The sequence below is a fragment of the Vitis riparia genome, chromosome 3 (assembly GCF_004353265.1).
Source record: "Vitis riparia cultivar Riparia Gloire de Montpellier isolate 1030 chromosome 3, EGFV_Vit.rip_1.0, whole genome shotgun sequence".
Lineage (NCBI taxonomy): Eukaryota > Viridiplantae > Streptophyta > Magnoliopsida > Vitales > Vitaceae > Vitis > Vitis riparia.
Genome location: NC_048433.1, coordinates 4,173,954 through 4,185,518, shown reverse-complemented (window position 1 = coordinate 4,185,518; position 11,565 = coordinate 4,173,954). Strand labels below are relative to the sequence as shown.

Below are 11,565 nucleotides of genomic sequence, written 5' to 3'. Positions count from 1 at the left end.
CTGCCCTGCCGTGGTTTCAAACAGTAATTAATACTTTTCAAACCCAACATGCCCCTTGTCTCTATTTCAGAGCACAGCACATAGATCTCTTCTCCCATAAACCACGTGTCACCTCTACTATAAAGACCCCCAAAAGATCACGTCTCAAAAATATCAAACACCCAAATCTTCAAATCATCTGGAAAAGCACTTGCAGATTTTTTCCTTTGCTCTCTTTATCACTCTCTCTTCATATTTTTGTCACTGAGTGATCATGTCTGGGATTGTGGATATGTGGACTAGTGAGGTCGCCAAGCTGCGCCAAAAGGGCCAAACCCTTTTCTCGAGTGGCTCGACCACTGCCCCTCCAGAGCCGACCCTGGTGGTTCCACCTCATGAAGGACGCTCATCTCTGTTGTGTCCTGTTTTTAAGTATTCTGAGGCTTCAGTTTCAGTGATTGTGGAATGGTTTAGTGCTTGAACAAGAAAAGATATATTATCTTTCTTTAATAATCAGTGTGAATATTGCTCTTAGGAAATGTAATTTTGAGGTCGGATTTTCCCTTTCTGTACTTCAAATAATGACTGTAAGTAATGTTCTTGGAGTTTATAACAAGATATTTCTGAGTATGTTTTGACTTGAAAAGTCATGAGTTAACAAAGACTTGAGGTATAATGAGTGACTGTAATGGTTTCTTCTTTCAAAAGTGTCACTGGAATGATATACAAACAAATTATTCTTGCCAAACTCTTACACAATTTCAAACATGCCTAACATTCTAATCTCAAGTATTCAACATTGCTTTAATGGAAAAAGACAAGCTCCCCCACCCCTTTTTGTTTTTTGAATTTTCAATTCTGAGTGACCAAGGGCATGTTTGGTTGGTGTTTGAGAAAGGGGATGTGTTTTTATTTTTTGTGTTTTTTATGTTATCAAAAATTATTTTTTTAGTATAATAAAAAGATATTTTTATTATACAATACCTTTCCAAGTCTCCATTTGCCTGCTGCCGGGGGGATTTGAACCCCAAACCTTTTGGTTTAAGGTTCACTCACTTACCACCTGGGCTAACTAGCCCCTTGATATATAATGTGCAAACAATATATATATACTTAAACTCAGTATGAAAATATTAAAAGAATATTTTAAAGAGTAAATTAATTATAATTATTTTATAATTAAATGCAAAGTCTTTTAATTAATTACCAAAAATATAAAAATTATATAATTTTCTTCATAATGTTTTAATATCATTAATAATTAATTAAATATTAAAAATTATATATATATATATATATATATATATCATTATTCATTTTATATTATTTAATACAATTGAATTAAATAGATCATATTTTAATATTAATATATATTTTAAAATTAGACATATTATAATCAAATATCATAATATTAGGTGTAATTTAATAATAAATGTATACTTATAAAATTCATATTTTTATCGATGCATACGATATTATTATCAATATGATAAATCATGTTATACATATATCAAAATTTTCAATAAAATAACTTTAAATGTCTATTATACTTCTAATTATATTATTATGAGGTTTTTCTTGCATTTCCACGAGTTTTTAATAATTTTAAGCCTACCAATAATATCCACCGATATATCTCCGATATATCCAATATATCCGTAAAATCGAATTACCGATATATCCGTGATTACCGATATTTTTATCCTTGGTTCCATCCCACCATCACATTCCACCCGTGAGTGTTTTCTTCTTCCTTAAATTATTAAAATTAATATATTTACACATAATTATAAAATCATCATTTATTTAAAAAAATTATAATTGATATAAAAAAATTTAAATATAATAATAATTTTTAAATTTAAATAAATTATGTATATAAAAATTATTTATATATTTATAATTTCAAATTAATAGAAGAAAATATTTTATTAATTAAAAAAAATAACTTTTAAACATGTTTTTCATATTTTTGAGAACAAAAATCATTTTTCAGAATTCAGTTTTCGAATACAATTTTTTTTTTTAATCCAGAAAACACTAAAAATTATTTTTCAGAACAATTAAAAAAAAACAGCAACCAAGCCCACCTATACTTTTCTTTTGAATTCTACTTGTTAGGGTGAGGGTCATGTATTGCTCTTCTTTTTCCACGTTACTTCCTCTTTCTCACAATTTTGGAGAGTTGGGGAAGTTGCCAAGTGTTTTTGAATTGGCCCTTGAGGAAGGCTTTCTGTCTATCGTTGTTTCTCCAACCACTTGCATGATCCTGACATGATGCAAAATGTTATGTAACATCAAATTTTAGTCAAGGGATTAGGTTATAGCAAGTTCAAGTCCTAATCTTAGTAGTTGGCTGATCAATTACTTATGATCATGCTTTGGATAAACTTCTTTTAAAATGTAAGAACTCATACTTAGTGTGGAAAACATAATGACTTCTGAAGAACTTAGACTATCTCAAATTTTAAAATTTAAGTTCATACCTTTCATGCTCAGTTATTATTATTTTCTATTTTTAAAAAATAAAAATGAAAATTCCAAAAACGATTTGATAAACAGCGGATTATCTTTTCATTTTTGAACCATCTATGCCTTTGATGGAATAAGAAAAAGAAAAGGGGTTTAGAGTCTGGGTCATCCTCATCCCTTAAAGTCTCCCCTTTTGAACTTTACAGTAGAATACAAATTCTGTGGCCCCCGCTACTGGCCAAATCACCCACCACCACATCTTAGTGAGAGCTCCTTGTATCTCTCTGGCTCACACCAAAATCTAGTATTGCAGATACTCTGTTTGTTTGATGGGCAAGACAATGAGATCAGCTGGTGGTATGAGAGCCTGATACATGGAGGGATAGTATACAAAAGTATGAGCACTCACACCCAACACAATTTCTGATGGAGATAACCTCAACCAGTTCTTTGGAATATCCCAAACATATCCATCTACACGGCTTCACCATGGGCCTACACACAGATTTTTTCCACCTCAGCCCAAAACCACCGATTTCAACAGTAGTTTTTGAAAACCACGAACTCCTCTTCCTCTCTATATAAACCCCTTCTTCATACCTTGGCATCATCACAAAGCTGTTTTCCAACAATAAACAAGTCTTGTAGAAATGTCTGCAATGGTGGAGCTGTGTGTGAATGAGCTTGCAAAGCTCAAAGAAATGGTCCAAGTCCGGGCCAGGAAGCCATTCAAGTCTGAAGCAAAATCCAAACCCACTAGTGAATTGGGCAGAGAAGGAGAATTGAAGGAGAAGCTAGAGAAGGAAAGCACACTTTCAGAAGCAACTGTGTGTTTGCTCATGGACCGTTTTGCACCTTGATGGTATTGTGTATGTAACAACAATTATAAATATGAAGGAGTTTTGACTTTGTATTCGTTCAGAAATGTATGTTTTTGTAGTTTATAAGTGATGTTGCTTGTTTATAGAAAGGGGTGCCTCAAGGAATCATACACTTCATTTTTGATATGCCAAACCCATGATTGTTTTTCCTTTCCATGCAAAATCAGGGAAATTTCAAATTCAATCTTAAGCTTCTGATATAATCTTTACAACAGCAGAAGACAGGTTGGTGGAGTTTATTTTCACTCTGGGTTTTAGGATTCTGAAAGGTAGGATTTTGGAAGGATTCTAGGAAGGATTCTAGGCGTCCACTGACCAGCTATTATGTTCTTATGTGGAGCAGAACCAAATGGATCTTGGAAGCCCATGGCTGGAAATGTATAGGCCTCTGTTTCTGCTGGAAATTTCTCTATCAAGGGAGAAGGCCAAACAAATAAAATAAAAATAAGAAAAATGGGGGAACTTAAAAGACTCAATTGTAACTTATCTTCATTAGTACCTCAAAAGAAGAGAACTGAATTGTAATTTCTCTTACATGATTGCCTCAGAAATGAAAAATAAAGGAAAGGAAAAGTCTTCTACATTCCAAATCCTCTATGGCACAGGCACCATCCTTTCAGCTCTTGGGAGACTATAAGTTTCATCTTTACAATAACATAGAAACCAATCTCTTATTGTTGTAGCTATAAAGAATATGCTATGGGTGGGCCTATTTATATACCAAGAATGAAGAACAGTGTGAACAGAGTAGCCTTCACTTAGCAGCCATTTTCAAGCAGAAAATCATGAGGTGCTGGTGTCAAGGCTGTAGGAAGAGTCACAGAGAACGTAGTTGGGTTTCTTCTCCTCTTCCCACTTCAGAATCGTCCCTGCATATGTGAGAGCTTCACCAACAGTATCAGGCTCCAATCCTGTGACTGATGAAACATACAACTTGCGTCCAGTAAGGGAATAGAACAGTGTCTTGAACTTTAGGGCGATGTAGTGGAAGGCAATTTGAGCCAATGAATGAGTGTTACTTATACTACTCCGGCTGTTGTAGTTGTGACTGACGACCGGAGTAAAGTCATGGAACCACTCACATTTAGTGAGAGGAGACTGATCGATTTTTTCCTCTAAGAGGTCGAACTTGTTGAGTATCAGGAGGAAGTCCTTGTGCTCGAAGTTAGGATGAGTGACTACTCTTTCAAAGAGTTTCTTGCTCTCCAGCATCTTGTTCCTAGAGAACCCATTAAGGCCATCAGACAATTCATCGTAGTCTGCTAAGGAAACACAAAATAAGACAATCCCAACATCTTCAAACATCTCCAACCACTTGCAGTTGTCCCCAAGGTTTTTTGGGTGCACTCTGATGAGTTCGAACCTGCGACTGATAAGGGAAAAAAAAAAGGCTGTAAGAGGAGAGATTTCTCATTTATTCATATGTGAAATCATATAATTATTGAATGTAAGAAAGAGCCATTGAAGCATCAATGTATAATTAAAGTGATGTCCCCTTTATAAGGACAGCTAGTATTCATGCAGAAAATCAGCATCAGAATTCGTAACTGCATTTGATCAGCTAGTTTAGGAAATCTGTACAGCTCATTCTTTCCTTTATTTTCACATATGTTGTTATACGTTAGTACAAGTTTAGGAGTAATTTTAGTTTCTCAAATCTGTATTTATACCTCTTCTTCTAATAAGAATTGTGTGAATCATTTTGTCTAAACCTCTATATGGTATCAGAGCTGGGGACACTGAAGTCAGAATTGCACTTAGAATAAGTTTGTCCTTACGGAACCAAAGGTGATGAGCTGTAGTGGCAGCTGCATCAGTTGACGTCGGTAGGGGTGGGCAGGTATGAGTGCCATCGACATAGCCAAAGAGGTTATAGCCGAGGAGGAGAGACTCAAATTGAGCATGCCATGAAGGGAAGTTGGTTGGTGTGAGACGTGCAGTAATTTGCTGGGTGGCATTGATGGCTATTGGAAAACTATCAGAGGAAGAAGTGGCCATAGCAGAAGCGAGAAAGACAGGAAATACTCGTTGGAGTTTTGAGGTGTGCTCTGATACCATATAAAGGTTTAGACAAAATGATTCACACAATTCTTATTAGAAGAAGAGGTATAAATACAGATTTGAAAAACTAAAATTACTCCTAAACTTGTGCTAACGTATAACAACATATGTGAAAATAAAGGAAAGAATGAGCTGTACAGATTTCCTAAACTAGCTGATCAAATGCAGTTACGAATTCTGATGCTGATTTTCTGCATGAATACTAACTGTCCTTATACCCTTGAAGGTAGCTGACAGATTCGAACATGGTCCATAAAGTTGAACTAATATGCAAGGAATTTCAATCAAACTGCCACCAATGAACTTGATTTCCGCCTTCCATTTCTGAAGTTTTAAGTTGAGAGTTGTTCAGTGACGGTGACCAAGAGATTTAGCCATGCTGAGGGTCAATGTCAAAGTGCAAGGTTTTTTATGATTCATACAGATTACAAAACAATCTGCATTGACTAGGAAAACCAACCTTGGCAATGTACCGGGCTGATTATGAGGGTCCAGGTCGACATCCTCTAATGAAAATTCTGTACAAGCAAGCCCATTTGATGAAGTAATACCCTCGGCATACAAGATATCCACATCTGAGGGCTCATAATCTACCTTTGAAACCTCAACAGACTGCATCAGGAATATAATTTTTATTATTCAAATAATAAGTATTTGCACTTGCCATACAATGGAGTCACATCCAAATTCATATGCAGCCTCAGCAAAGTCACAAACAAATTTTTCTTATGAAAAAACAAAAAATTGAATTCATATGAGCCGTACACATGCGAATTCATCATCCCGTGTTTGGAATCAATGACAAAAGCAACTAGTAATAACCATCATACAAATTACATAACCACACTTAATGCCAAAAAGGGCCATGACTAATCCAGGGATTAAAAGGCCAGAACCAGCAAAGAAAGACCATAAAGTGAGGTCTTACCTGATCTAAGAAATAACTAGCAACTCTGGGTAGCATTTTTAGTTCACTTCTTCGGTTGTATGTGGCTTGAATTGCTGCATCTTTCCACAGCTCCTCAACTAATGGTGCATATTCACGAGTAGCAGCAGGGAAAATGACTTCTAAATTACCTGACACCATAACTTGGAGAAGCCAATCAGAGAATGCTTTCAGCCTTGGGCCAATGGAATAGATTGTTTTATCATGAGTCAAGCCAGTGTTCCCTGTTGCAAAACAAATACTTTCAAACTCTTAGAACAAATTAACTTTGATATGTTCTCACTGGAAGTTTTTAATAATCAGAGTACAGTAACTTGAACTTCAAACAACAGTACAAAAATCAACCTAGAAAAGATACCATATAATGTTACATAACATGGGATTAAAGAATTTGTAAGCCATAAGAACCACTAAAATTATTTTTACAAAATAGTTCCCTAATCGGTTGTAACAGGAAATCTAAAACCAATGTTCTAGCTCTTGATGCATGAACATTCGAACAGTTTATTTGTATTGCTTTCCATCTTAATGGATCTGCAAGTCCATATCATCCCCTTCAATCACCAATTAGAGGGAAACTCACATTTATAAATGTCTGTCCCAAAAATGTTGCAGCCATCCAAGAGATCAAATAAATACACTTCCAAAAGGTGATAGAAATAAGAGAAAAAACCAGATTCAATTTTTTGCATGGCTGTCGCAGCAGATGATGCTTAAGACTAGATTGTTTGATTGAGTCCTTGGAAATCCAATCTCCAAAGCTCATGGTTAAAAAGCAGATTAAAAAAGGACATGCAGAAACATGACTATCAGAAAAATGAGAAGGTATAGATCATGAGAGGCATTTGTGCGTATTGATGAAAAAACAAGGTGTGTGTTTTTTCCTTTTGAGCTAACCATAAGAATGGACTAAAGTTAGCATTGTGAGGAACACTGTTACAAGTATAAGGTTCTAAGTGACAGGGGAATGATAACAAGGGATTTGGATGGGACTCCTGAGATGATATACACATAAGGACAATAAGCATTCGAAAATCATGCTAAGTGAACATAGCTTTCCAGTCTTAAAGGCTGATGATAATTGAACTACACATGCAACAGTCTTATTTTAGAGGTTTATATCATAAAGTGCAATATCCATTTCAAAGCAGCAAATGATCCAGAACTTGGACATCTTATTTCTGTACGTCAATCATGAATACTTTACGATAAAGCTCAGTTCTGACAAATAAATCTGGAAACAACATGATATGTAAGTGAGATGGAAACAGAAGATGAAAATTAACTCTGCCCCTACCTGAAGGACCAGGCTCATCAACAGACTGTCTTTTCTGCATTTCAGTCAAAATTTCTTCTTCAAATTGTTCACGTCCCTCAAGCAATATACCAAGATAGCAATACAAGTTGGTCTGGATCATGAACTTAATATTTTGACGCTCATCTTCCGAGAAAGGAACATTATATAGAAGCTTGGCCTGAAAAAAGCACATTTCATGTAAAATACACCAATTTTTTCTAATTTTTCACTAAAAACCAACACAACATACACAAAAGGAAAAAGAAATAATAGATTTCAACTGCATTGAAGGTCAAGTTATTAATGATGGAATATTTAGGAACATGAATATGAGTTTCACAGTGCACAATGTTGAAAGGCTCTGTGCCTCATACAACAACACTTTCTTTCAGTTGCTGGAAATAAATAAGATAAATCAACTGTGAGGTTTTGTGGTTGTTTGATGTAATCCAACCCCTTTTCGTTGTTAACTTTTTTGTAAGACCTCAAACCGTTATGATTGTTAAACTGTAGTAAAATATTTATAACATTGTTTAAGTATGAATAGAAAGGAACTGAGCAATATGTGATTAATCATGGTCAAATAACCCGGAAAAGAATATAGTACAACTGAAATATAAAGTTTCTCCGAGTATGTTTTTACCTGTTTAAATATAGTGCTTGTCCCAGATCTATTAGGACCAATGAGGAGAAGTTTATGAGATGCTTTCTGCTCAAGGCGGTTCAGACCAACCTCATTGACAGGATCATTCACTTCACCCCCAGAAGGATTTGCAGAATCAGGAAGAATTGGTAAAGAGAAGACAGCACAGAGCAGCCTCACTCCAGACTGTAAAGAAAATAATTCCAAGAGAATTGAGTGTCTGATAATTGAGCTCGAATAGGAAAAACAAGCAAGCTAATCCACATACACAAGTAAACACACCTTATTCCCTATTGGATCTATCATGTTCTTCTGTCCCTCTTCCTGATAGGTTCCATCTGCACTCAACCAGAGGCTAATATTTCCTACACATCGGATTCCTGCCACCTGCAAGCATTTTATGTAATGGAATTGATCATGCAAATTTAAAAACTTATAAATTAACAGATTGAGTATGTTCAGCACACTAACATGCATCATCCAGTGCTCCACTTCAGTAATCTCCCGAGAATTTACCAATATTTTTGTATTTCCATTGCTAGCATTTCGCTTGATTTGACCCCCAACATTCAACTGGGGGCTAATAATCTGACAAGGCCTGTGTCCTTCCTGTTTGATTGAGCCAGAGAATTTATCCCATAAACATACAATATAATGAGGTATAAATTAAAAAATATAAAATAAAAAGAGGGCAGAATTCAGAGTTCACCTTCCCCCAAAGACCAGATACTTTATCATACCAATATCTTCCGGGTTTTAGCTTTTTCGGCGGCTTTGGACAGCTCTTCAAAAAAACCATCTCTTCTTGAGAAAGAGGCTCGCCATTCACACAAACAAGTTCATGTGGCAGCTGATTCACTTCACAGAGTAGCTCATAACGCATTATCAGTTCAATTTCCAAGTCACTTAGCAATCGCTTGAGCATTTGAGAGCATTTCCCCAGGGTCCTACGCCTTGACTCTTCAATTGGGAGACCAATACAAGTAACACATTTTCTTCCTTCTGGCATTGACCCCATTGCTCTCAGCACACAACTAACACAGTATTTTGCGCTGCAAACAATGCATACCTCCTTTTCTGTGAACCGATTTCCTTTCAAGCATCTATAGCACAATCCTTTCTTCACATTCCTTTCAGGAGCTCGCCTTCTATGGATATTTCTGGCTTCAGCGTGATCGGATTCCTCTTGAAAAATGTCATTTGATTCAGGATCACGGAAAGTGACACTTGACGGTTCTTTGACATGGCGAGGTTTTTCTGTATTGGAATCCTCAGAGGACAGAACCTCTGAACTCACACCCGATTCACTGGAATCGCTACTGACATGGCTTAAATAATCTTCAAAGCCTCCACCGTCCTTGCAATCATTGGATAACTGCAACATGTCTGAACTTCCCAATAACTCATAAGAATCTTTATGGATTTTGGAAAATCCAAATCTGCCGGAGCTTCTAATTGCATCCAATAACTTGGGCGCACTCTCATCACCATTTAAGGAACCTACTGCACCTGAACTAGCTCTTGTACTCAAGCCGACAGGTTCCCCCAAAGCAGTCATTTCAGAGCCTGATTTTAACTTGTCCACCAACTTCTTGCTTAAAGGCTTACCCATTACAATTGGTTGGATAACCGGCACCGACGAGTTATCAACCAAAGAGGCTGAGACAACTGCAGCAGCAGTAGGGACTTGGTCGATGTCAACAGGAACTGCGAGAGGCAAATCATAAGTGACCGGAGGCCCATGATACTCCATAGCAAATGAATACTCAATATTATGATGATTATCATCGTCATCATGGTTTGAAGGCAGAGTAGGCAGAAGTTTTCTCAGAAACCCAGCCATGTTTGTGCTTCTTCCAGAATTCAACAAACGCTCACCAATACTGATTTCAAAAACCCATGAAGCATAAACCTTAATCACACAAACCCATTTTTCATAACCACCAATCTCAGCAACCCATCAAGCCGAACCATCAAATTAAGCAAAAACTCCCTGTTTCATTCAAACCAAAGAAGAAAAACGACCTCTTTAACCGATGGAGCTCCTTCTCTATCCGCCTTACTTACTGGAAACAAAAACCTTAACCCTAATTTCTGACAAATTTCGAAGAGTAGTGAACCGGGAGAGTACTTCATGTATGAAAAGTAGAAATGGAAAAATGACAAGAAAGTCTTCAAGTTTAAGTAGGAAACTGAAATGATCTTCCCTTGCCCTTGCCAGTAAAACGACAGATAGCAAGGAAAAGACTCAGTGGACATTTTCCCAGTAGTCCCAAGGCATTCTTTCCACATGAACGTGCAGTGAGAAAAACGCTGGGAATTGGACCAATTCGTTGGTGGGAAAGTGGAGGAAAATTTCCAAGATATTTAAGAAAAAACAATTAGTACAATGGGGTTCTTGGCGTATTTTGATAAAACAGAAGGGCAAACTTGTCATAAATGTGCATACAAAACAGAAGAACTGTAGCGCTTTTCCTCCACTAAGCTGTAGAAGAGTCACACGTGTTAACGCGTGAGATGGATCATTTTCTTTGACTTTGACTTTGACGTTTCCTTTTGTTTAAATTTCAAAGCCAACTTTTTGGAATTAATTCCTTTGAATCTTTCTTTCTCCGCAGGAGCCGCATCACGTGCCTCTGAGGCCGTGAGTCACGTGCGCCGTGGTGAAGGGGCACATAAAAAATTTTGGAGTCCTCTTTTGATGATTTTATGGTTTTCATATTCATTTCTTTTTCTTTTTCTTTTTTTTTTAATTTTATAAATTCGTCAATTTTTTTTGTAAGTGATGGTCTAAAATTCACCAAAAGAATCTTTTCAATAAAAAACAATTTCTTCACACACAAAATAAATAATTAGAAAATATTTACCCCATTCAAATCCAAAAAATAAAAATTAAATATTTCTAATATACTCAATAAACATAGTTGAAGACCTATTTGATAATTTTTATAGATAATGATTTTTTATTTTTTAAATTAAAAAATTAAAAAATATATTTGACAACAAGAAATTATTTTCTGTTTTCCATTTTTATTTTAGAGTTGATTTAAAAAATAATTATCGATTAACCATAAAGTTATAAACATAAAAATTATTTATAAAAGGCATTTAAAAATAGGTTTAAAACATTTCAGGTTATTAAATATATTTTTATTTTATGAAATATTAAAAAATTATTTTCAAAAACCGTTTTTGAAAGCTATTTTTCATAAATAAGAAGTTCATTTTTTCCAAAAAATAATCATATTTTAATAATACTCAATTACATTGATTTTATTATTATAAA

The 11,565-nt window shown here is 35.4% G+C and overlaps 1 protein-coding gene and 1 long non-coding RNA gene across 3 annotated transcripts; one reads left to right on the top strand and one right to left on the bottom strand.

Moving 5' to 3' along the window:
• Nucleotides 1–3,310: 3,310 nt before the first annotated feature.
• On the top strand, nucleotides 3,311–5,509 carry LOC117911190. The gene is made up of 2 exons (XR_004650847.1): nucleotides 3,311–3,557; nucleotides 3,676–5,509. It is a non-coding gene; the product is annotated as an uncharacterized LOC117911190 (long non-coding RNA).
• LOC117911188 (extra-large guanine nucleotide-binding protein 1-like) lies at nucleotides 3,802–10,615 on the bottom strand. 2 transcript variants are annotated; one of them, XM_034825440.1, is made up of 8 exons: nucleotides 8,989–10,615; nucleotides 8,751–8,888; nucleotides 8,562–8,666; nucleotides 8,280–8,465; nucleotides 7,637–7,814; nucleotides 6,322–6,563; nucleotides 5,854–5,987; nucleotides 3,802–4,701 (listed from the first exon to the last, which is right to left on the bottom strand). In XM_034825440.1, exons 1-8 carry the CDS (start codon nucleotides 10,120–10,122, stop codon nucleotides 4,116–4,118), a joined length of 2,703 nt encoding a protein of 900 aa, XP_034681331.1. In that variant the 5' UTR covers nucleotides 10,123–10,615; the 3' UTR covers nucleotides 3,802–4,115. The 2 variants fall into 2 exon arrangements, with proteins under 2 accessions (XP_034681331.1, XP_034681330.1); XM_034825439.1 differs by having other exon boundaries at nucleotides 5,854–6,005; nucleotides 8,989–10,614.
• Between the last annotated feature and the right edge of the window lie 950 nt (nucleotides 10,616–11,565).